This window comes from Cucumis sativus, chromosome 1 (assembly GCF_000004075.3).
Source record: "Cucumis sativus cultivar 9930 chromosome 1, Cucumber_9930_V3, whole genome shotgun sequence".
NCBI lineage: Eukaryota > Viridiplantae > Streptophyta > Magnoliopsida > Cucurbitales > Cucurbitaceae > Cucumis > Cucumis sativus.
In genome coordinates, this window is record NC_026655.2 from 8,199,684 (window position 1) to 8,227,205 (window position 27,522).

Below are 27,522 nucleotides of genomic sequence, written 5' to 3' on the forward strand. Positions count from 1 at the left end.
TGTTTTCAAAAGCAATAATTCACATAATATTTTTTAATAAAAATTATTATTATTAATTAACTAATTTTGATCAAATCAATCATTTTAGGAACTAAAAATTTTAGATTTATTAAAAATATCGAGATTTAATAGCATTTAAAAGGGAAATTGTCAATAATAGCTTTTAACAGGTTTTGTTTTGTAAAACTAGCACCATTTCTAGAAATCGTTTGAACCATCCAAATTTTTCTACCATATTAAAAAACTTATACTAACTTTTTTTTAATTATTCAAATCTTCACCAAATAATTAAAAAAATTATTATCTCAACTAATGTCTTTATCTTTTCAAAACAATTACGTATCTTGGTTCAAAGTTGTATGGTGAAAGCCTAAAAATTTGATAATTTTAGACTTTCTTGATCGAGATCAACCAAACTAAGTCTTTTACTTAACTCTTCCAGTAAAATTTTCTATTATAATCTTGCCAAATTTTATATAAAGTTGTTGTAAATATGAAACACATAGATTAGAATAAAAATATTTGAGAAATTATAGAGATAAAAAATAAGTGATTTGAAAAGATGTTCATAATAGATTAGAATAAAAAGATTTGAGAAATTATAGAGATAAAAAATAAGTGATTTGAAAAGATTTAATCTTGATGGATCCATGCACCAAATAATTCAAAACAATCGATAAATTCAAATTTTTTAATATATTAGAAAAATTTAGTGGTGGATCTAGTTCGAAATGGATGGAGAAAAGATGTTTAAACAAATTTTAAAAAAGATAATAATTTTACTAAGACAAAAACTATTAAAAGGTATATGTGACAATTTTTCATTTAAAAACAACTCTTTTAAAATACAATAGGGAGACCGAAATAGTAATCTAAACTTTCATTTATTTTAGAAAGGTGATTATCAACTCACTGAAAATGAGTTTATGCTAATTAATTAAACATTATTTTCATTAAATAGTTTGAAAACGATGTGTAAACAAATCTTTTTATTTTACAGACAAGTTTTCATAAGGTATAAAATTAATTAAAAAGATCCAAATAAAATGATTTCAAATGCAAAATAAAAATGATTTTTCTTTTTTTGCCTTAAATTAAAAATTGGTTTTATAGTTTGTTTCTAATTCAACTTTTTATCTTTTTTTTTTTTTTGAAGAGAACCTTTATTACGAGAGTGTAACGAAATGCTTAGAGACAAATTCTACGCATTCTCGTATAAAATATTTAATTGATAATTTTTATTTAATATTTCTATATCATATGTTATCCTTTAACATTGTCGACTGACTCTTAATGTTGTAAACGTTGTTACTGATACTAGAAATTTTTTTATTATCTTTCTTTCAAATAACTAAAAAGGTTTAACTCTAGGACATTTCTTACCCTCAAATCTCAACCAAGTTTATAATAGTTGGATAAGACACATTTTTAAATCCAAAACAAAGTACATTAGAATTCTAATTATGTATAGTTAACCAAAGAAAAAAGAGAAGTTGAAGAGCCTCGTATTCCTTGGAAGTTTAATTAGATACTAAACCAAATATGTTTCGAACAATTTTGAAAGTTTAGAAACTAAATGAAACATCCTATCCTTTGAAAATTATCGAAAAAAATTAATAAGATAATTTTATAGAAAAATATTTTGATAAAACATAATAACTCCACAGCCAGATCCAAACACCAAACTTTTCCAGCCTTTTCTCGTTCTCATCTTTGCATAAAAAGCCCCCTTTGGCTCCTTTCTCTTCACTACCACAACACCAAAATAATCTTCAAATTTTTGTTCCTTTGGTCTTCTTTAGTCTTTGGAGTGTCCATTATTGTTATTATTAATACTAATAGTAATATTATTTCTTTTTTTCGAGCTAGATCGAGAGAGAAAAAGATGGCGAATAGCCTCTTCTCTCTCGTAATATTGCTTATCTTCTTCTTTCTCGATTGCAGCTATGGGCAGTCACCGGCGGAGGCTCCGGGGCCACCGCCGCCGATGAATATCACAAAAATATTGGAAAAGGGTGGCCAATTTAATGTTCTAATAAGGCTTTTGAAGAACACACAAGTCGCCAACCAAATCAACACTCAGCTCAATGACTCCAATTCTGAACTCACCCTTTTTGCCCCAACTGATAATGCTTTCTCCAACCTTCAATCTGGTATATATCATTTTTTTTCTTCTCCAATATTTTCTAATATACTTTTTACCTATATATATATATATAATATTTTGTATTTTGTATACAGTATTTAAGGAGTTCTTGTGTTTATTTAAAAGTACTTTTAATACAAAATGATGGCTAATGAATTATTTTATATAGCAATATATTTAGGTGTTTCAGGAGTTGAATCTAAAATTGAAAAAGAAAAAAATTGTTTATCATATGACAAAAGTGTGGTTGTACTATTGGGTGGATTAATTAAGAAGGTGGTGTAGCTCATCATGTATTTAATTAATTTTCAATTTTATTCCTGAAAAGTGTTTAATTTCTTTTAGTTGAAAAGACACTTTAGCAAAAAAAAAAAGTGTTTTTTTCCCTTTCTAAAACCCTTTTTATAAATAGTACTTTTGAAAAAAAAAATATTTCTGTAAAAGATTCAACAAAAGTACTATGATCTCCATTCACTAGGGTAAACAAATAATGAATGTGTAAATCTATGTCATTTATTAAAAGAGTAAGAAAAATCGACCAAAATACCCAAAGTCTCAACAATTGGATAAAATTCTTTGGTCTTCTAAAATTTTATAAACTTAATAGTTTGTGGTTAAAAACACTTTTTTGAATTTTCAGTTTGGACGAAAGCAATAATTTAATTTTTAAGTTTTTGCTGATTTCATCTAAAAATATATAGTTTTTGTATTATTGAATTTATAACAATTTAATCATTTAATCATTTAATCTCCAAATTTTATAATTTGGAATGATTACTAGTTCATGTCATAAAAAATTTGATCAGAATTATTTAACATTAGTTTTGATTGCATAATCAGTTGATGTTTACAATTTATAGATATTCTTAAGGATGTAGATAAATGTACATGTAAAAAAAAAAGAGTAAATCATACTAATATTTAAAGGATAAAAATGGGTATAAATTTGAATGATTTCCATTATTACAAAACAGGCACACTCAATTCCCTCAATGACCAAGAAAAAGTAGAGCTTCTCCAATTCCACATGATCCCTACTTTCTTGTCTTTATCAAACTTCCAAACAATCAGCAATCCGGTGAGAACTCAGGCCGGAGACGCCTACGAGTTCCCTCTCAACGTCACCACCTCCGGCAACTCCGTCAACGTCTCCTCCGGCCTCGTCAACACCTCCATCTCCGGCACTGTCTATACCGACAACCAGCTCGCCATCTACCAAATCGACTCCGTTCTCAAACCGATTGGTGTCTTCCAGCCTCGTCCCCCGCCCCCGGCTCCCGCACCCGAGAAGTCCAAGAAGAAGGCCAAGGGCAATTCTGAAAGCCCTAAGGATTCCGACGATGACAACTCCTCCGCCGTGCCTCTTGCTGGGGTCTCGGTCATCTCGACCGGAGCTGCTGTTGTCGTCGGAATAATGTTGGTTTGGATAAATTCTTGACCTAATTTGCTTGGGTGTTTTCTCGGAGAGGTTTCAATCTATTGTACTTTTTGCTATTGGTTTTATTTTTGTGTATTATAAATTGAAGTTGGATTGTGTTGCTTTGTTTTAGGGTATTGTTCTTGATTTTTGTTTCTCTCTTTTTTTTTTCCATCCAACGTTCGTGTTAAATTTAATTAAGAATATTTTATCGTGAGAAAAGAAAATGTATAATATTTTTATATTAAAAAGATTTTGTTAGCAAATTTCCAATTGGATCAATTTCATCAATCCTCTCTCTCTCTCTATAAATACACAGAGCAAACACAAAGGCTAATTAAACTCACCGGAATTTTCAAACACAGAGAAAGCACAACCTCAGCTTTCACAGACTGCACACCTGAAAGAACAAATAAAACAAAAAAAAGAAAAAAGAAAAAGAACCACATTAATGGTATCAGATTCTTGCATTGCATATAACGACAAATTCTCAATAGCCGTCTCTTTTTACTGCGGTGAGCGTTGCACCAACAGTGACTGTAGCTTCATTAGGAAATAACACCAATGGATTGCAAGAGATTATATACAATGAGGGGATTGTTATATACAACAGTGACTTACGGCGGATTCTTTCAATGAGGGGATAGAAATAGCGGTAGAACATAGGTAGAGGAGAGTATTAAAGTGTTGCCTATTGAATTTCAACTTCTCTGAAACTGCAGTTTCGTAGAGAGTTATGGCCGAAAGTAAATCTTTCCTCCTCTAACACTCAGTGAGGTCTAACTGCAGCTTGACTTCAGGCGATTGGTTCTTGGAATTCTTCCTTGCTTTGGCAGAGCAAGTGGAATCCATTTGAAGAGTATCCGTAGAAAAAAGTTGGAAAACAAAATGTACTAACGGGTAGAACTATTTTGTAGTCATTGTTATCATTATTTTTTGTTTTCTTTTTGTTATCGTCATGAAACAAACTAAATTTACAACAAATTATAAAATTAAAAACTTGGGATTTATAAAACAATATTCCAAATATATATAACAAAACAATTACATTAAAAAAAAAACATACACCTATCTTCTATTATATATTCGTGGACCTCAAATAAACAACGTCAAACCTATAAATTGTGTTGAATTAAAAAGAAAACGAAAACAATCGAAAAATGTCGATAGTTTGGCCAGAACTTTTCTCATCATACATTCAATTTCAACTCTTGCCTTTACTTTTGTGGTTATTCACTTTTACTTTTGTGGTTATTCACTTTTAATTTTTGAGTGGTTATTTTAAGAAACTTGAATCTTGATTAAAACTAAACATAATTGCTTTATGTGGGTCGACTTAATTATTAACCCTACTAATACTACAATTTTAGTTAGGTTTCAAGTTTATAATTTATTTGGTGATTAGAAAGTATTTGACACCCATTCATCCTCCTTATCCACTCCTAATTTATGATTGTAAATAACAATTATGACTTTATATAAAATATGAAAAACATGTGAAATGATCGTTAATATTCTCCGGCTATATTTAAAGCAATTAACTATAGAAATAACTCAAGCACACAAAAGTAATAAATAACACATAAGACTTTGTTAACCAAATTCAGAAATTCGACTTACATCTGGAAAGCTCTTTAGCTCAGATAAGAAATATTATTGAGATTCAAAAGCTAGTAACGTAATTTTAAAGTTACTTTGATAAGTCATCACCACAATTTAAAATAAACTCAGGTTTTTCGGCCTGAAGGTAATCGCGAATCTCATTGAAGACCAATTTAGGCTCCCCTGAATTGATTGACCGCAACTTAACTATTTTAGTGTTCGTCCGTATTTCTATCAATCGATACTTAAACAGATCTATCCCATCATAACACAAGAGGTAACTGCAATACCTTCGAAAAACTCCTTCCACAAATACTGCTTTTTGAATTAAGGTCCAATGTTGTTAGATACCAACGTAGCTAGCAAGCAGCAACAATATATATAGATTTCGTTATAGATTTTCTGATCTTATTGATTAAAAAATATCTACTAAAAATCTTAATAAATAGGTCAATATTTTATATTTTAAAATAAATAATAACCTATCCAACAAACTACCTAATAAATAGGTCAATCTTCAAAATCTGGTATCTTCGCGTAAAATAGCCAACTATCAACAAATATTAAAAAGAATTCTTATTTAAATCTTTTTGACAAAAACACCAACAAACTCTCCCTTTTTGTCAAAAGGAGAATAATTTTTTTTATGTTCAATTAGAACCACAACACCATAGAAATGATAATTAGGACCCATCGGAACACCTTCCACCAATCTACCAACACGAAAATCTCCCCCTTTGAACAAAAAAAGATTTCACTCTGATGGAGGTACACATTGATCAGACAACACATTGATGGAGGTACTCAGACACCCTTCGGTCAATTTTCTTCCACGATCACTACAAATTCTAACTATATTTTTTCCCTGTTCACAATGTAGACTCAGGCCCAAATTTATAAAAACTTCCCTTATTCAATAGTATCCTTTAAATAAACGTGAGAGTCGATAATATTTTTTAGCTATATCGAAAGTAATTAACTGAGAAAATAGCTAAAGAAACAAACTTTAATTGTGTCTGCTTTACCTATTAAGAATCGTACCCAAGTAAAATGAGAATTACCATCAACTCTGCCAAGACTCTCAGTTTGCATTGAACCCATTAAATCAATCTAAAGTAATTCAAGAACTCTAGTCGTATAACATTCACTGATGCTTCTATGAGAAGTTCTAATTTGTTTGTCATGCTGACATTTCCCACAAAATAACTGAGTATGTATATCAAGATCAGGTATCCCTAGAATGACATTATGTTTAAGAACCTTGCTGATTGTACTTAGACTTGAGTGCCCAAGTTTCCTATGCTATAGTTGAGTATATTCTTCCTTGGATAAATTACAGAGATAATTCTTGTTAGAAATCCAGTGATAACAATGATCAAATTGTCGAACCCCTTTCATTATCTCAATATTACCTATATTGATGACGAAGGTGACCAATGTTAATTAAATTTGTTGTAAGCCCTTCAACATATCTCACATTGTCAAGTCGTGGAATATTTGTATTTAACAATATTTCCTTTGGCCAAAATTCTGCCTTTTACTTCATCATCAAACGTTACATGGCATGATGAACATTCTTTCAATTCAAAAAATATGAGCTATTGCCAGTCATATGACTTGAACAACTGCTATAAAAATACCAATCTTTAGTGGATGTTTGAATTGAAGTGATGACAACATTACAGTTGACATAGGATTGCTTAACTCTCCACACCCTCTTAGCACTTCTTGACTTGTGAATAGTTGACTTAGTTTTATGATGAATATGATTGGCCCTTGATTTGTACATGATCTTCTGGGATAAATCATATCTCTTTCTCGTTTACGGAAAAATGGTTTAATATGACCCCTTCTTCCACAATAATAACAAATCCAAATCTTTGATTTAAAATTCAGACTATTTTCAACTACTTCAACTATATTTTCTTCTACACTTCTTTTGGCTTTTGTTGGAACAAAAACAATTGAATTTTTCTGATTGCACACTTGTCCTAATGAACTATAGTCGAGACCATGCTTATTCGAAGAAGATTTTCCATTATTTAAAATCTGGTTTAGATCATTTATGCTGGAGTTTAGCATTTTTACAGATTTAGACAACTGTTCATGCTCAGTTCGTACCTCTTTCAGTTTCAGGTTTAAAGAGGATATTACAATCATCATAGTTGTTGATTTTCATCCATCAACTCCTATACTTTTTCTTTTTGGATAGCCTGAGCTGACGAATCCTCTTTCCATTGACGTTGCAATTGATCATCAAAAGACAGAGTATCCTCTGTTTGACAATTTAAGTCTTCAAAACCAAATACAAATTCATCTTTAGATATAATACTGATAAAAACATTTGTATATTCCTCTTCTTTACCACTTAGGTCAGACTCATTATCAGATAGGTCGGTAGAACAAAAACTTTTCTTTTGTCTTCTTAGAAAATTTGAACATTCGGCTTGAAAGTGACCATTACCTTCAAATTTTCTATACTTAAAAGACTTGTCTTATTTGACAATAGATATAAGAATATCCTTCCTACGGGGGTCTTCTTCATGAATGGTTGATCATCACACCTGTTTTTTCAATTGGTATCAGAGCGGGTTGACGTTGGTTCATTGAGTCTTCAATGGCCTCAATCAAGGAAGGTGGGTCAACAACTTGTCCTCCAGTTTTAGATGACACAAATTATGCTTATTGGAAGGCTCGTATTATAGCTTTTACCAAATCAATTGACACTAAAACCTAGAAAGTTGTCATCTCTAGTTAGGCACCACCTACTATTACTATAAAAGGTAAATCTACACTAAAACCAAAATTTGGTTGAACGGGTGGTGAAGATCAAGCTTCTCTCAGAAACTCTCGTGCTCTTAATGCTATTTCTAATGGAGTTGATCAAAAAGTATTTAAGTTAATAAATACTTGTTCTTCAGTAAAAAAAAAAAGCATGGAAAAAACTTGATGTTGCATTTGAAGACAAGAAAGGTAAAGAAATCGCTCTTCTATTTAAAGTAAGTAAATACAAAAATAGCTGAAACACAAAAGTAACAAATAGCACAGAAGACTTTGTTAATTTTGTCTGGCAAATTCGACCTACATCTGGAGAGCTCTTTAGCTCAGATAAGAAATATTTTTGAGATTCAAAAGTTAGTAACTTAATTCTAAAGCTACCTTGATAAGCTATCACCACAATTTAAAATAAACTCAGGCTCCCCCTGAAGGTAATATCATGAATCTTCTTGAAGACCAATTCAGGCTCCCCCTGGATTGATTGATCGTTACTCAACTATTTCAGTCTTCATTCATATTTCTTGTCAATAAATACTTAAAACAGATCATTAAACGATCTTCAATATCACGTCATAACTCAGAAGGTAACTGCAATACCTTCGAAGACAAATACTGCCTTTTGAATTAAGGTCCAATGTCGTCACATACCAACCTAGCGAGGAACAACAATATATATAGATCTTCCTAATCTTATGGATTAAAAGATATCTATTAAGATTCCTAATAAATTGGTCACTCCTTTTATCTTTTAAAATAAATAATAATTTATCCAACAAACTCCCTAATAAATTAGTCAATCTTCAAAAGTTTTTGTCTTCACAAAATAGCCAACGATCACCAAATATTAAAAAAAAATTATTTAAATCGACAAAAATACCAACAAAATATAAAAGGGTCCACTCTCGGCGCAAAAAACAAAAAGAAAGATTTTGAAGATCCATAAAATATTTTTAAAGTGACGTTAACAATTTCAAAATTATCGTATCTATCTTTCGTAAAAAGAGAGAGAGAGAATTTGTGAGTGGACTGTATTTTCCAACTATTCAAACACTATCATTTTTCCTTCCATATAAAATTTGTAACATTTATTCTTAATTATATTCTCTTATCAATCTCCTGCTAAAATCTATTTCCACCAATCATAATTGTTCTTTAAGGGAGTTGGCTATGGCTGCAAGAGAAATGTTCTAAAAAGGCCAAACTTTTATCCTAACCCATTGTTGAGGGTGACATATTTTTGTTGAGGTGGTTTTCGCAAAAATAATTTCTCAATATTCATACATATGTGTGGTTGTTCTTTGTGCATGGATATATTTGGTGCAATATTGGAACACTGTCTTCTTTTATTCGCCAACCATGAATATGATGACATCATTGTCTCTTTGGGACTTGTATTTTCTTCCCTACTTGCTTTTAAAACCATGAACAAATTATCTTCTCTCTTTCAAAATAATTGTCTTCTTCTTTGCTTTTTTATCAATCTATTATTACTTGACCTGCTATTTTCATTTTCAATGTGAGGATTTTACATATGGTTAGAACTATTTGGAAATTTCTTAAGTTACCTATGAGTTTAAAGTTAATATAAAATGATGTCTATTTTTTTAATCAAAAATATTATTTAAGAAAAAGAAGAAAAATCATATAACATACCTATGTGAACTTTAAAATATATATAATTATGAACTCATCCGACCCTCGTAAGTTTTGTTATGAAAGATTAAATAAAATGGAGTTTTATCTCCATAACATGGAATGTGGAAGATGATGAGGGTGGTATAGTGGTGCATGTATTTCTTGACCCATGATACATATTTTTTTTAAAAAGAAATTAAGATCACTATTTTTACTATCTAGTAGTAAAAAAAAATATATTTGGACCATTTACAAATTTAATTTTTAAATTTCACGTAAGATGTCAATAAATATATACATAGGTATTTTAGTGGTTCAAATTATTAAAAATTTCAAACTCTGTAAAACTTGGTTAGGCAGTACTATTTAAATATTTGCCTTGTAAGTTGTAACCTAGTGGCCAACTTGTATCTATTTGGAGTTGTATTGCAATTGATCTTTTAATGCACTAAAAAATGTGTTGAATATATAATTTAGACTTGTGAACGAAAGCATATATTTAAATATAATTTTCTAGTAGTCATGGCCAATGGTTTTTGCAGCTTCTTGTTTGTAAGGAAAAAACAGACAATGCTACATCAAATTTGGGGCAGAATACAGTATACAATATTTCCAGCTCATTATTCCCTTTTCAATTCCCTTTTTGCAAAGTTATCTAACTAACTATCTAATACAATATACAGAGAAGAAAATCGTCAAAAAGGCATTAATCATGACAACTTTATATCTTCTATGAAGTTGAAAGTTAGATCCTCTGATGTGATTTTACCTGGTTTTATGTCTCAAACTCCAAGTTTTGAAGTATTTATATTGGTATGGTAATTGTGTTTTAATGGTGAATAAAAAGGTTAATCTTGGTTTGGTTGGATTTCACTGGGGAAAGAAAATACCAAACTAAACTCAATAAAATCTGAGAGAATGGTGTGTAATATTCCAACGCATACACAAAACAGACTAATATTTGCTCAACCAAAGTGAAGCATTCAAGAAATTGCAACATTTCTAACGGAGAGCTCTTTTATTATTTTTGTACAAGTTAGTTTCATTTTGGGTTTTATACATTAAAGTTTGAGTGAGATTTAATAAAATCACACATATATCATATATTTTTTACAATAATAATACGTGGATAAGTAAGAAAAATCAAATCACTGACACATCAATGTGTTGAATTTGTAAGTTTTAATTTATATCACTGATGTCATACTCATTTTAGTTTTTCAATAACTTGTAACCATCGATATACTTCAAAAAATAATTATTACGACATTTTTATTAAGGTTAACTTATACATAAATTTGATGAACTTCCTAAAAGGTTTTAGGTGTGCTGTTAGATTTAAGTTTTATTTCTAGCCTTTGGATTAATTGACTTTGTTTTATTTTTTTTTAATTTTTAAATTATGTTTTAGTTATCATCATTTCTTAAGTTGAAAGCATTATTGTGTCATGAAATGATCTAATGTTCTAGAAGTAAATTTGGCTCAACTTTGGTGCAAATATTTGACGTCGGTTACTTTCCAATGTAGCAGAACAATTTCAACTCGGAAGTGGACTTATCATAGAAGGGTTTGAATCAAAGAAAAAACAAAGTAGCTCAAAATCAACAAAATTAGTGCAAAGAAGAAGAAATTAAAAGGAAAGAAGATTAGTGCAGAAGAAGGCAATGAAAGAAGGAAACCAATTAAAGTAGCTCGAAAGTGGACTTGTCATAGAGGTTTGGTCCTCTTCTTGCATCCCCAAAATCAACTAATTACCATCACCCCTCAAGCCTTTCTCACGGATACACGTAAGTGAATTAATTAGTCTGAGTATCATTCTCAATGAATCAGTTTTAAAGTCTCCTTTAGTTATTCAAATATCGCTCTGATTTTATATAAGGGACCAAACTATCATAGAAAAACTATACTAATCTAAACTTATGAAAGCAAATGAATGGTAATTGTTATGATGCATGCTAACACATGTGGCCAAGTTATAGTAATTAAAACAGCATAAAAGATTGAGTATCGTCTTCAAGCATTTATCTCTATTTTAAGGATTGAATCACTTTTTAGGTAATGAATAAAAATCAAATGTGTGTTTCCAAGTAAATTAAGAAGGTTATAGGCTATCCCGTTTCATAACAAACTTTATTAAGTAATATTTAGATTAATCATAGAATTTTGGATAGACAATAAGTCTTAAAACTAAGATTCATATTATTTTCTATAAAAAAAAAACAAAAAAAAAACAATATTTTCTTCAACAATCTTAAATGATAACTAACTTATTGAAACTAGATTAAGAATTATGGATGTTGATTATTGTCATCAACAACTTTTACTATTCTTCTAACTATTTGCATGGAAGATTAATTAATAACAATCCAATGTTATAGATCTCATGCAATCACCTATCAAATTGAACATTTAATCTAACATTCGATGAAATGGTCGATAGTCACTAGTCCTCAGTTACCAAAAGTTAGTTATGCTAGTCACTAATCATTTATTAACAATCTAAGGTTCTTAGTTTAAATTCTCGATCCCCAACCAATTCTCTAACATCAGGTCTCAATCACTCTCTAATCGTCGAAGTGGCGTCACTAGTCACCAATCTTCGATCTCAATCATGTATGTTGGTCATTGGCTACTAGTCGCCAGGCGCTTACTATAAACCATTTTAAATCCATGATTCTTTCTGTATATAGTTAATATGGGACCTTGAATGCATTTCAACAATATCGTGAAGAAACCAATATAAAATATCAATAATGTGAAGACTTATATCATCATTGTCGACATTTCAATAAAATTGAGTCATTAATATTTCTGCTATAACATCAACATTTTAAACATACAGTGGACAACAACTATAAAAACTTATATTATTACATGGCTAACACATGAAAAAACCTTATTATCATCATATTAATCACAACTTAATTTATTAGAAAATAGTGGTCCATTCTTTAATTGATACAACTAGTGAAATCATAGGGAATTGAACGTTCAACCTTATATACCGAAAACGATATCATCTTTTTCAATATAATTTTATACTTTATAGTTTAAAATTATCTTAAACTATTTAATAATATGAAAACATGAACAGTAATATTATAGAAAAAAGAGAGGTACCAACGGGTTTTTTTTTCCATGAAGGGAAATGTTATGGTAAGAAAGCGTTTAATAGTTACTAGATAGGGAGCATATATAATTAAATGAAGAATTTGAATAATGAGGAGGTGTCACATGTTTGAAAAAGGAAGCAAGGTGAGATCTCTATACAATGTCTAAACTTTTGAGCCCACTCTTCCTTTAATGGAGTCTACATTCAATAAGTCAAGATCTACATATCTTTTTAAGTTGATCCCACCTTGTCCTCATCATGTTCAAACCCCATGCTCACCAAACTAGAAAAACAAAATCCATGCTTACCACATCTATATATTTGAATATGTCAAACAAAATAATGTAAGGAACTAAAGTTGTTTTCAAACTTAGATTTTTCTTTTATATATATAAAGATTTGAGAGTCATATGTGAAAGTAAAAAAATAAGGTACAATCATATATCAATGTCTTCTAAGTGATCAATTCCAAAAAAATATCTTCAGTGCTTAATTTTATAAATGAAATGTTCCTAAAAATTATAAATATAAATACTTTTTACCAAATTTTTTTAAAAAAATTACTTGAATGGATTATGGTCGCCACAATCACAAATTGTCACCTACTAAAATTTAATTTCTTAAAATAATATATATTTAAATAATATTTATAAATATAAAAATATTACCATCTATTTATATTAAAAATTTAAATAAATTGTCTACTATGATACGGATAGACATAGTTTCCTATAATAAATTTCTATTTTTTATAAATATTTTGAATCATTTTTTTAGATTCCAAAATAACTTATATATATTTAAGAAGAGATTTTTAAATATATATATATATATAATTGGTCAATATAGGTGTATCCAAACATCTTTATCAACCCTTTATTAACACCCTTACCATGATAGATTTGATTTGAGAGAAAGAGAGTGGATTTGTTCATCTTCATCACCCAAGAATAGCTCATATTTAACTACACAAATAAACCCTTCATCACTTCTAAAAAAGCTCAAAATTCTTACCATTACTATTTGATTCACATTAGTTAATTATATTGTATTGAAATATCATTTTTAATGATATAATTAAGAGTATTGATTCACTCTTGTCATGTCAATATGAAATATATATATATATATGTAAAACTTTTGTTTGAAAATATGTAACATAATGAAAATTGAATGTAGACATAAGAAGACTTTTTTTCTTCTTCTTCTTCAATTTTGGAGAGAGAGAGAGAGAGAGAGAGAGAGAGAGAGAGAGATAAAGGTAGGACCAAGAGCCATAAATGATTGAAGTGAAAGGAGAAGAGTGTGGGGATTATAATATGATAGAATTGTACAAAATACTTACCATTTGATTTTATTATTAAATTAAAAAGAAAACATATTAAATAAAAATAGAATAAAATGAAAATGTTTCACATGCATTGGGCTTAGAGGGCCCAGATTCCCTTTCCCTTTCTGATACCCATGTCTCCATTCCCTTCACTCTCTTCCAACATGCATTGGCCCCTTCTTTTGACCATTCATTCTTTCTAATTTCCTCTCTCCCTCTCTCCCTCTCTCTTTTTTTAATTTATTTCTTTTTATCCTATTAAATAAATCTTTTTTTTAAAATTATATTACCCCACTATTCCATCTCTACAACTCCACTTTTCCATCCAATCCTCATCCAACTCACTTTTACTCGTTTTAGTAAATGTTCAAATCGATTCCAATCAGTCGATTTTTTCCATACTAACACTAACTGAATCTCTCATTATCTTCGATCAACCACTTTTAATTCGGTCGGTTTTGATTTTTGGGTCTATCATACTCACTCCTACTTAAACTTAATGTCTATCAATCCAAAAATTTATGTTTTCTTTACAACAATAAAACAAATATAATATGATTTTAAGAGTGTCGCTCACCTATGTATGCAGTTGGTCATTTTAATAATACGCACAAAAGAAATTAAAATAGTTGATAAAATAAGTTTCTTATTTCACAATTACAGTAATTAGATAGTTGAGTGAGGTAAGATGTAATTTAAGAGATTTCAATAGGACGACGACAACAACAATACTATTGATTCTATTTTTATTTCAAAGAACAATAGAGATATGGGCTTTTCTAACTAATGTAAGATTGTTATTATACTTAAACCAATCAACAACAAATTATTATTATTGTCGTTGTTGTAACAAAGGATGGGCTAAAGAGTATCTGCTTGGGATGATCATTCATTTCATGCCTTTCTTTACAACTCACTAATTGTTGGTTAAACTAAAATTGCTTAAACCAATCTATTGATCACATTCTTATAATTAAATTGATATTTACATTTTCAACAACCTCCAAAACTTCCATTTCTACTTCATATATTATTTGTTATACTAATCTTTAAATTTGCAAGCAGATCAAAAGCTCCATTACTAAAATTGCTTCAACTAATATGACGGTTATCTTAAAATCATTAAAAAACAAAAGTATATATTTGAAAAACCTTCCTAACATAAAATGAACTAAAAAAATTTACAAAATAAACAATCGTGGAATAGAATATGTCCAAACCTTTTAACTATTTACTTCTATAATAATAAACACATACATAGCATAAATAAATAAAAATAATAAATGGAACATTAAAATTATACCTTTTGTTTATTTTTAAACTTCAACATATAGCCTAATTTGAGATGGTTGTGTTTTTAAAATAATTGCTTTAAAGTGTGTTTTTCTAGATTAATAAGTGATATAAAAAAAAATTACTAAATTACATGGTGTGGATTTAAATATAATATTTAAAATAGATAAAAATGATTTCTTACAATATTATATTTTTTTGAAGTATAAGAGATAAAAAATGTTCGCATTAAACTAATTACTTTGCAAAAATAGGTATAGAATTTAACAAAAAGAATTTATAATAACAAGAACTATTTTACAATATTTTCTAAATTTTGCAAAAGCGCATAAATTTAAAAGCAGATAACTTGATAATTTGATAATTTGATGACCGTCTAAAATCAATAATTATTTGTTATGTTTATCATATTTGCAATATACAAAAAAGAGGTCATAAACTGTTTTTATCATTTTATGTTGTTAACTTATCTACCTTTTTATTATATTATAAAAAAAATCAATGAAAAAACAAAATATCACTGTGTACACAATATAACACACTTATTAAGATGAGTAGAATATTTATTTACTAATTTTAATATTCTTTAAACCTTTTGTGTTTTTTATAATTTCTTCATAAATCCATATAACATCAACATTGGATCAGTATTTTCATTCATACATTTTCGTAAAAGAAAACATAGTCCTAAGAACATAAATATATATTCTACAAAACGTGAACTTAAACGTAACACTAAAGATTTTTATAACATTTCTTCGAAAGAAAAATACATTACACTTAACCCACAGAAAAGTTATAACAGTATAGTAAGCACTTGTGGAAGAAATTTTTTGTCAATCCTAATTGGTTTGGATAATTTTCTTGTTCTATTCTGTGTCGTTACATTTAATTCGTAATTAAGAAGAAGAAGAAGAAGAAAACAAAAAAGAGGAAGTCTAAAATTTCATTCATTTAATTTATTTCTATATTATCCATAATACAATGTTTTTTTTCCTACCAGTGTGTGGTTGAGCTGAAACTAAAAATCTTCTCTCTAATTGCGGCGGCTCTGATCACCGTATTGATTGGAACCCACCGGGGTGAGATGCACCACCTGATTTCCGACGCCGAGAAAATCTCTGGTCAAATTATGCCCTCCAATTTCTTCCTTTGCTCCGCCCATCAATGGCTTCATCGTCGAACGGCCATCTGATAATCCCACAACGGCAGCGGTGGAGTTGATCATTCCATATCCCCTGCCGGTGGTCGCAGTGGGGGCATTGAAGAGAATTGGCGATATGGTGGGGGTTACGGTCGGCCCCATTTGAGCGGCCTTTTGGAGAAGTGCGGTGGCAGACATGTGGGGTGCGACGGTGTACGAAGAGGCCGTCGTTAACGCCTCCGACAAAAAAGGGTATTGATTTTCTGGGAAGAATGTAGGGTTTTCAGAGAAGGTGTGGATGGCGGGGGCAGCAGAGAAAAAGGAGTTAGGATTTGGTGGAGGGTCAAGCCAGAGCGGGAGCTGCGGCGGGGATGATATTGAAAGAGGACGAGGCTTGTGGTCATCGTCATGGTCGAATATAATGTTAGGGAAATGGTGGGCGAGGGGGCTTTGGTCGATGACGGTAGTGGTAGTGGCAGTAGCAGTGGCAGTGGCCGAGGAGGGTGGGAAGTTTGGTTGTTGGAGAAGTAGTGAAGAAGAAGTAGGGGAAAAGTTGTTGTTGATGAAGGTTGGATGATGATTTATTCTTGAGTTTTCTTCAGCTAGTGCATCACAAAATGCTCTGTGAGTAATGAAGCTATCTTTTCTGTGTACAAAATACAAGTAAAAACACAAAGATCAGTTAATTCATAGTAAATCAAATTTATTGAATAAGCATTATGATTTCATGCATTTAATTTGTACTTCAACTAGAGAATAGAGAACTATTGTTTGGGGCGGGTTAAATTTGTCATTTAAGTTGCTTTCTAGGTTATTTTTAGGTTGAATTTGGTCCCTACCTAGTTTTAGCTAACACATTAATTTCTGTAGATATGTGGTAGAAAAAAAAATATGACGAATGCAAGTCGTTATATGTGAAATTGACACTACAACACACACTACTTAGATTAAAAAGAAAAACAGTGGACGACAAATGAATTTTTAGGTCAAGAGAAACCGTCCAGAGTTGTCTTTGGAATTTTTGGTAAACATAAAGATGCCATGTAAACATACTTTCTTTTCAACACACAACTTTTAACTCAATATTTATTAAGCTCAAACTCTCGGGTCAAATTTAACTTTCACGAATATATTGAATGCAATTTATTGTCACAATATATATTTTTATCCAATATAGAAACTAAAGTGAAAATGATTATTCATAAGAACAATAAAAGAGATATGAACCTGGAAAATAATGTCCCACAGTCACATTTGTATTCCTTTGTCCCACATATCTTAGAATGAGCCTTCCAATCTGATTGAACTGCATACTTCTTAGAGCACTTCTCACACTTCCATTTCTTCTCACCATGCTTCCTACTATAGTGCTTCTTGATCCCAGTGAGGTCACCGAGCGCCCTCGCCGGGTCGTGGTGCACGCAGCTCTTCTCTGGGCACACGTACACCTTCTTCCTCACTTCCTTGTTCGTCCTTTGTCGAAGCTTCCACGGCAAGTTGTGCCCTCGTCGATGAAGCTGCAAGTTCTGGTCTCTCTGAAATCCCTTGCTGCATATCTCGCAAACGAATCTATTCTTCGCCATTAGAGACTTCGGAGACATCGCTATTACTTCCGCATCTGGATCTGTTTAATATTTTTTTGGCTTCGTCAATCATACTTCTAAACTTACCATTTCGTCAATCTAAACATATCTTAATTACGTCTACTAAAGGGAGTTATTATTGTTGAATGAGCTTTACCTTAACACAATTTTATCAAAATTAAACTATATAACCAAACAATGATTTTTAAGATGTCGATTTTAAAATCAAGAAGTTTTTTTTTCTTAGCACAAGACTCTTAAAAGGACGAAGGATTTCACTTATACAAAACATCTAGACAACTTTCACGACGTAATTCGTTATTAATTAATGACGGATAATCAAGGAAATTAATACGGTTCCTCTCCCGAACCCTCGAAACTCAAATTCAACCATGAAAAAAGAAAACCCCATTTACCAATATCCTAACATCAAAATGATATTAAAACCAAAACCAAAAGCAAAATCCTAATTATGAAAGAGAGAAAAGACCAAACATAAAACAAAACAAAACAAAAACAATAAGAGAGAGAGAGAGAGAGAGAAAGAGAGAGAGAGAGAGCGATTGGTGTTGGATTTAATTGCCTGGTGTTCCTGGCAAATTTCTCTTCTTCTTAAGAGGAACAAGAACTGGGTTGGAATTATGATATTGATGTTGTTCTTCACCAATCAAATTGCTCATTGTGGAAACAAATTCAGACATCATATAATATCTCTTCACTTTGTCCCAACTGAAAATAAAAACAACAAAATAATAATAAATTAAATTTAATAAAACCTTAAAATTTCAATTCAATTTCTAAGGGCATTAAACAGCTATAGATAACAATAAAGTAAAAGAAAACAACCTTAGGAAGAATTAAATTAAAAACCACATGCACACACACACACACACACACACACAAAGAAATAGATAGATCATAATAAAGAGAGAATTAAAGAGGGAAATAATAATAAAAACACATATGTTTTCTTTTCCAAATATATCTATATATATATATGAAACAAACATATGAAAAATCAATCATAATTAAGATTCCTCAAGAAAATCATAAGAATTTCCACCTACCTTTAATGAATTAAAAAAGTGCCTAAGTTTGTTTCACAATCTTGGCTAAGGAGAGAGAGAGAGGAGAGAAAGAAAAAAAAAAGAGGAGAGGAGAGAAAATTTAGAGAGAGAGAAAGAGAAATGAAATAATGTTTTGAAGAGAATATTTTGCTTATTTTTCTATTTATCTCTTTTTATCTTCACTCTCTCTATATTTGTTGTCTCCTTATCTAACACGGCTGCTTTCAAAGTCGGTCAGCTTTGGACTCAACTGAACCACCTTTAAATATATATATATATATATATATATATATATATATATATATATATATATATATATATATATATATTCCACGTGGAATATATTACTTTTTATTTTTTATAAAATTTTAGTTTAAATTTGTGCATTTGATTTTAACGAAAATATTAGATGAGTAGTTATCTACATTCAACCTATATCTTTTGACTTAAAGTTTTTGAAAGAACGTGTTTTCTTTGTAATCAATATTTTATATCATATATTTTGACTTAAGGTTTTTGAAAGAACGTGTTTTCTTTGTAATCAAGATTTAGTGATGTATGATTGTGTGATTGTAGTTCTTCTTCACTCTTGTTCTTGTGTTTTTAATATGGTTGTTTTTTCTAATTTTTGTGTAATTTCTTCTTTTGATTAATGTGGAGTATTATATGTGGTTTTTTTTTTCAACAAGAACTTTGGGAGTGTATTAATTAATATTCTTCTCCAAACTTGAGCTGAAAGAATTTGTGTGAAATGATAATTGTTTGTAATTAAATTTCTAAACTTTTATGGTTGAATTTAAGTTGACTCTTTGTATTAAAACTACATTTAGAAATTATCGAATTTATTCAATTGTAAATAGATATTTTTTAATATTGGATTGATAAAATGGACTACTGAAATTTGGTGAATTTTCCAAGAAAACATTATTGGATAGTGTAACTAATTTGTTTACAAAAATTTAAAGATTTTAATTAAATTCATATAAAATTTGTTCAAACAAGAACGAGGTTGTATAGTTGAATGGTAAATTGATATATTTACAAAAATTTAAAATTTAAATTGATATACAACCTTCGTAATGTATGAAGTTGGTGTAAACAGACGTTCAAGTGTGAAACCATATATATATATAAACAATGATCACTATATCTTCAATGTTTTTGGAGGAAACAAAAACCATATTTATTATAAGAATTTATGAAAAGAGGATGCAGAAAAGTTTTTTCTTTTTCTTAATCTGACTAATAAGTGGACTGGATGACTTTTCTTCTGTACATTTTAATAATTATTTTGTATTTATATAGCAGGAAACTCAGAGGGGAAAAAGAAGGTGAAAATAAAATTTGTTGGCAGATAAGAGGTGAAAATATATATATCACATCAGTAATATATATATATATATAAGTTGTGAAAATTAGATGTCAAAGAGGATGAAATATTTGAAAAACTTTGCAATTATTCATTATAGTAAATAGGAAAAACTATTTTTTCAAAATCTTTTAATATTCTTCTTTGATTATTTTAGAAACTTATGTACCATAGTTGAGATGTTGGTGTATTCCTGACTCATATCATATATTTTTTTTAAAGTAAGGTTTTGTATTGCTAGCTTCGATAAATATTTTTATTATTATTATTTCCTACTTTTTCTATTTATTGTTCTCTTGCATTATTTCAAATTCTTCAATCACATACTATATTTTTAATCTCTCTTTTTTCTCTAAAATAAGAAAAAAAAAATTGTATTACTCTTCTCTTCTTCTCCTCCCTTTAGACACGTCAAATCTTCTTCTCCCTTTAAATACGTCAAATCTAGAAAAAAAATTAAATAAAACAAGCAAGAATAAGAAGCAAGAGCAAGAAAACTTGAAAAAAGAGCAATACAGAGGCAAAAAAAAAAATAATTAGAAAAGTATTGGAGAATTACGAGAAAATATTTTAAAAAGGTTGATTATCCAATCTAAAATATTAAATGTTGATAAAGCAAATTTTTTCTATTTTCGAAAAATAAAACTAAAGTGACGTGGTTCATTCGTATATTAACTTTTTGTTTCTCTCGGTCCTTTCTTTATATATACTATTTAGACCTACTTAAAATTTTGTATTTATATCAAATTTCATTTCTCATTAGAAAAAGGTGAAATAGAAGATCATGAAATGTGAAAAAGATAAAAAGATAATTGTTAGTTTGAAAATTGTTTAAATGAAATGAGTTTAAGTATTACAAATCGAGTCTAAATTGTTTAAATCAAATATGAATTTAGATTACATTACTTTACAAATTCATTTCATTACGGCCTCCTAAACACCTTCTTGAATTTGTTTTTTATTTCAATTTACAACTTGAAGTTATATTTCTTCTATTGATTTTACTTGCAAATATGATTTTATGAACTTAATTATAATGATTTTTTTTTTAATTATAACGTTATAGTGACATGTAGTGGGTGAGATATGTCTTTCAAATAGATTGGAAATCCAACCATATCAACATAATATATTTATATACATACAGACTACTTTTAATGTAAATTTAAATATAGATAAATGTGTAATTTTTCTAAAAAAGTGTAGAACTCTAGAAATTAAAATTGAATTAATTAGGATAAATTATATTTAGTTTTTAAATTCAATAATACATATTTATGCTGTCTCTGAATAATAAATCTTAGGAAAAGTTACTATACATTCTAAGCCTAATTAAAGTTTATCCTAATCAGTATATAATATATATGTTTGATGGGTGAGCAAACATACATTTTATTTTTTTAGTACAAAGAGTTAGGCACAACACGGACACGTACGTGTTAACTATTTTTTAGTACACATGTTAGCCAATGTTAACATTGTACTAAATCAATTATGATATCTCACATCCAACATTTTAACTTTTAATGTTATTAAGTAGAGAATTAATAGTATATTAGGTTTTTAAAATCTTGTGCATGACTATGTTTTTTTAGAAAATGATGCGTTTGGATCGGTAGATACACTCAAATATTCTTATTAGGTGAACATTCTCGTAGAACCCTCCTCATTTGTGTTGAATATATGGAAGAAGCACATGAAAATATAACGAAGTTCAATACAGTGCAGAGAGTGTTAGAGATAAGCTCTGACAAACAGAAAAAAAAAATCATCAAATGAGAGCACCGATGTTTAGAGCTATGACAGTATAGGAGAGTACATAGTGAAAAATAACTTTTAAAGGACCATAGGCCGGTGATGGTGTAGATGTCTTTCCACAAAATTTTGTGCATGACTATCAAAATTTTCAATATAAATTTTGTAATTGAATTTAAAATTATATTTACTTTCATAGATATTGCATCTATTTAGTCTTTTACACTGTAAAAAAGTTTCAAACAAACCCAAAAACTAATTTTTTTTAAATTTCCTACTTAATGCAATTATAGCACTACTATTTAAGGATTATTAGGATCAAACTAAACTCAAAGTTACCAAACTATTATTAAATAATGAACACTTCACATGCCACATGTAAATATTAAATAAATAAACGCATCAAAAACATATATTAAACATAAAATTAAATAAAATATATCATATTGTATTTATAAACCCCTAATACTAAACTAATTACTAGTTGTACTACTGATTAAATATTAAGTTAGGTTGACTAGTAAACTATTATTAATAAATTTATGAGCACGTTTTATGTTAAGAAAAAACTATATAATATTACATCATTATAAATCCACTAATTTTTTTACATAATACATAAATGTCAAATAGAGAGATACATCGTAAAAGTTGATTGACTAAACATGCAAACATAAATCGTCAATCGTTGCAACTCATAGTCATAGTCTTAAACCTAGCCAAGGATGAAAATATATATGAATATGTTTATTGATATATTTCTTAATCAAAGGATTCCATTTCAATTGGATATCTATATATATATATCCAATGCTCCTAATTCAAGGGAGTCCAAACAACTTAAAATAAATTTATGGCTAACTGGTGAAGGGAGAAACTCAAAATCTTAGATGTAGGCTACCTATGCAAGAGAGGTTATTTTGGAGAGCAAGGGTTAAAAAGTAAGTTTGGGTTTGATTTAGGTAAAAAATAATTACACCATAATTATAGTAGGGTCAAAGAGAGAGAACTAGATGATATATATATATATATATATATATGGTCCGTGAAGGGTGAGAAGAAGTAGGGCCTTAACAAAGAAAGAGTAGACAGTCATTGTGGCATTGCCATTTCTTCATAAACAAATATAGAGAGAGGGAAGGAATGAGAAAAGAAAGATAAAATTATTGTAAATAACATTGTTGATAAAGACTCGTAGATTTCTATCCATATTTGTAACTTTGTAATATGTTGTGTTAATATTTTTATTGATTTTAGAGTGTATTTGAAAATGTTGAAAAGAATAAAAATAAAAATAAAATAGTTAGTGTTATTGAAAAGAAAAGAAAAGAAAAGAAAGAAAAACGTAGACATAGACAAGAGAGAGGGACCTTTAATTTGTACTGTCTATATGTCCACTAAACTTCACGAGACTCCTTCAAACTCTCTATCCATTTCTCTTTCATGAATATTCATATATATACATTTCTCTCTTTTCATCTTCACTTTAATTTTATTGCATTACCTTCCCTTTTTGTATCTTGGATATACATGTGTTTTACTGTTCCTTTTCTTATTTATATACTCTAGGGTTTATGTTTTAGTTTGGTTTTGTTGATACATAATGGAAGTCATACTTGTCGACTATAGTTTAATTAGCATAACGCATGTATTACATATCAAATTTGATGTGGGAGATTTGAGTATGTTATATTTACTCTCTATGTGAGCTCACAAAATAATTATTATTAGAATAATATAAAAGAAAACTTTTGTCTTTAGGTTTTGGATTTTGTTTCTATTTCATCTCTATATTTTAAAATGTTACCCACCTAGTTTTTATATTATAAATTTTGTGTTTCATTTCAATAAAATATATGTTACAATTTTACAGTAAGATTTGGATTTTGTTTCATTTTTTACATTCTTGAATTCGAAGATTTAAATTTTTAATATCTTGATTTGTGTACTATAGATTTCCACTTTATTTGGTATCAATTAGATAATTAATTTTTAAAATAATCGTGGAGTGAAAGTTAATTTAATTTCGATGATGATGCAAAATATTGAAACTTATTAAATTTTAATTCTTTTAAATTAGGAACATTTTTAAAAATAGCAAAATAAATTAAAATATTTACAAGTTATAGTAAAATTTTGGATTCTATCATTGAAAGTCTTTTATCACTATAACATATCAATGACTCTTTTATCACTATAACATATCAATGACTATCAGTGATAAATTTTTTTATAAATTGTAAATATTTTGTAAAATCTACTATTTTTAAAATTTTCTCGTGGAGAATAAGTATTTAGTAAAAGAAAAGTGAGATGAAAAGTGTAAATTTTGAAACCTAATATTAAATTGTAACAAAACTAAAATTAGAAGAGTGAAATTGTAATTAACATTTAGTTTAAAACATAAAGGGTTTTGAAACTAAATCATAAAGGGTTTTGAAGGTCTCAAATTTAGTTATTAGAATGAACTTTTATAATTCATCTCATATTTGATCATCTAATTATAATAGTACTTGTTTTCAATTATTATATAACTCATCTTATAATCCACCAATTATTATATAACTTATAACTCACAATTAACAACCATACTACTGTTTATTACAATGTTTACTATTTTTACAATGTTTATAATTTATTTTATCTCTTTCTTACAATGTGTTCACTATTTCTTATCTGTAATATATTATATACTTTGCATGTTCAAATACAAACTATTATAACGTACCTGTATTATAATAATCTACTAACAATTAGAACTAAATCCAAACATTTTTTCAAAGAGTAAATTGAAACTAATTAGAACTAAATCCAAACATTTTTTTGAAAGAGTAAATTGAAACTAATTAGAACTAACAAACATTTTTTGAAAGAGTAAATTGAAACTAACCTATTTTAGCCAATATGATGTGCTAATTGAAAATTACAATATGTGTCAACTCAATATTGAAGGTAAAATTAGGATTTGAAACCACTATAAATTTTCAAAATTATTTTCAAATTTTAAGACCATTCACTTTTTACCCTAACATAAATGATTATATAATAATTTGATTTTTTTTATTTATTTCCAAGTCCCTATTATTTCTTTTTCAGCCTAGCAAATAAATTTAAATCCAAAATTTGTATTCCGACTCTTACATTTTAAGAGAAATTTTAATAGATATAATAAATCGATAAAATATTTTTTAAAAAATGAAAAAGTCCATAAAACCGACAATTTTTTTAAAAAAATTTCAAGTTTGTTTTTCCTTATAATCGTCTTTCTTCTATTCTCTACTGCGATTTTTTTCTTTTCCTTATCATTGTGTACCAAATTTAAACAATCGTTTGCCAAATCTAAACGATTATGTACAAAGAATTTTGAAAAAAAAATCGTTTAGATTTGAGTACGATCAAATCTAGACGACGATCTTGTAGGAAAGAATCGCCAAATCTAAACGATTGTTTTCTAAATAAATTACAGACCTGTTTTTCAAATATATTAGTTGCGCTAGATGCCAATTAATCGTGAAGCATTTTTGGTATTTTTCATTGTTAGTATGTGAATTTTTTCCGTTTTCAAAATTATTCTATACTAAAATCGTTCATTTTATTATTTATCTCAAATATTTTAATTCCTAGGAATATCTATTTTTTATGATTTTAGTATGATAAATGGGGGAGTGGAATTTCAACTTAAGAATTTCATGCGGAGGAATAATTCCATTAATTTCTCTTTTTAAAAATAATTATCTTACTTTCTAAGCTATTATTTTATATAATTATCATTTTAAATCTCAATATAAACATATATATTTTGTATATTTCGTATATAAGTTAACTAATATACTAACAATTATATCTCTACTCATTCAAAATTCAACACTCAATACTGATAAATTAATTTTTTTTTGTTTAGTTTATTATTTTAAAATTTTCTTTTCATACCAACTATTTTATTGATATTTTTTTGCATTTTCATTGGTTGGACATTGCACAAATCAATATTATTATTTTTTAGAGTAGAAAATCACATATTATTTCTTTACTAATTTAAACTTTTACAAATCTTACTAGAAAGACTGGTTGATATCAATATTTTTGTCTACATTATATTTTTGTTATTGTTTTTCTTTTTCTGAGTGAAAATAGTACTAATTTAGACTTCTAAGATGTTAGTGAGGTATATTAATTGGCTTAAATGGGGTGCTAAGTTGAATTTCGAATCTAAAGTTAACATGTCTTTAGAGTTCTTTTTTCAAAGTAAATATATACAATTTAATTAACTTCTTTTTTAAATCAATGGTATATAGTAATTAACTTAGTCTTTATGTTTTGGTGGCTATTTTTGTTTGGTAACCTTTTTTTTCAGTAATTCGTTTACCTTCAACCTTCAATTGTGATTGAAACTTGGAGTATTCAAATCTATTTTGCAATTATATTTTCATGAAATTATTAAACTTGAAGTAAAAGTACAAAATATGTATACCCTTAGTTTCATACCAACAACAAAATTACATATGAAAGCCATAGAATGTAATATAACAGAAAAAAGAAACGTAGGGTACGTAGTGAAGGAGTTAGCATTAGTTATGGCATCTTTTGTGTCATGTTGGTTTATATTTCGCATGCATTAACATTTCGTTTTATGGTTCAAAAGTTTAATTTTACAAAAAAAAGCACTCGCAAAAATTGTAAATTTTTTTTATAATAATAAGACTTATGTAACTATATTTTTTAATTTGTAAAAGTAGTAAATTTAAAACTGATAAACCTCTTATAGTCATCTGATAATCGTCTGATATCACTAATTACTTGTCATATTTGCTATATTCGCAATATGAAGAAAAAAAAGTGTCATGAGTTGTTCTTTTCTAAATGCTTTGGTCATTTGATTCAATTTCTCTTATAAAAATATTCTTGAAGTTTGTAGTCTGTGTCAAAAATACTTCTAAACTTTAAAAAGTTTAAAAAATGTTCTTGAACTTTAAAAAGAGGTTAAAAAATATTCTAGCTTGTGGTGACTTTTGGATAAAAGTCTTAATGTTTTATTTCAAAAAATAAATCTAAACTAATTAAAAGTTTTATAAATACTTTTGAACTTAAAATAAAGTTAAAAAGAATACTCTATCGTTTCAAATTTTACACCAATTTTCTCATCGACTAAAATAAAAACCAACATTTTTTTAAGTTGAAACACAAAATCTCACAAAAAAAAGCTATTGGTTTAGTATGTTTTAAGGAGAAATTTTTATTTTTAATTTTGTGAAATTTTATTTATTTTATTTGTAAAATTTTGATTTTGATT

The 27,522-nt window shown here is 28.4% G+C and overlaps 2 protein-coding genes and 1 long non-coding RNA gene across 4 annotated transcripts; 1 reads left to right on the top strand and 2 right to left on the bottom strand.

Moving 5' to 3' along the window:
* The first annotated feature begins 1,729 nt into the window (after positions 1-1,729).
* On the top strand, positions 1,730-3,695 carry LOC101212900 (fasciclin-like arabinogalactan protein 12). The gene is made up of 2 exons (XM_004148720.3): positions 1,730-2,153; positions 3,121-3,695. Exons 1-2 carry the CDS (start codon positions 1,886-1,888, stop codon positions 3,582-3,584), a joined length of 732 nt encoding a protein of 243 aa, XP_004148768.1. The 5' UTR covers positions 1,730-1,885; the 3' UTR covers positions 3,585-3,695.
* LOC116401811 lies at positions 3,650-4,486 on the bottom strand. Its single transcript, XR_004214204.1, has 2 exons — positions 4,185-4,486; positions 3,650-3,963 (listed from the first exon to the last, which is right to left on the bottom strand). It is a non-coding gene; the product is annotated as an uncharacterized LOC116401811 (long non-coding RNA).
* An 11,648-nt stretch (positions 4,487-16,134) lies between these two features.
* Positions 16,135-19,238, bottom strand: LOC101212420 (zinc finger protein GAI-ASSOCIATED FACTOR 1). Of its 2 annotated transcripts, none has more exons than XM_004148719.3 (4): positions 19,109-19,238; positions 18,625-18,770; positions 17,686-18,082; positions 16,135-17,104 (listed from the first exon to the last, which is right to left on the bottom strand). In XM_004148719.3, the coding sequence occupies exons 2-4, from the start codon at positions 18,743-18,745 to the stop codon at positions 16,351-16,353; spliced, it is 1,272 nt and encodes a 423-aa protein (XP_004148767.1). In that variant the 5' UTR covers positions 18,746-18,770; positions 19,109-19,238; the 3' UTR covers positions 16,135-16,350. The 2 variants fall into 2 exon arrangements, with proteins under 2 accessions (XP_004148767.1, XP_031744370.1); XM_031888510.1 differs by lacking the exon at positions 19,109-19,238 and adding an exon at positions 18,888-18,909.
* Between the last annotated feature and the right edge of the window lie 8,284 nt (positions 19,239-27,522).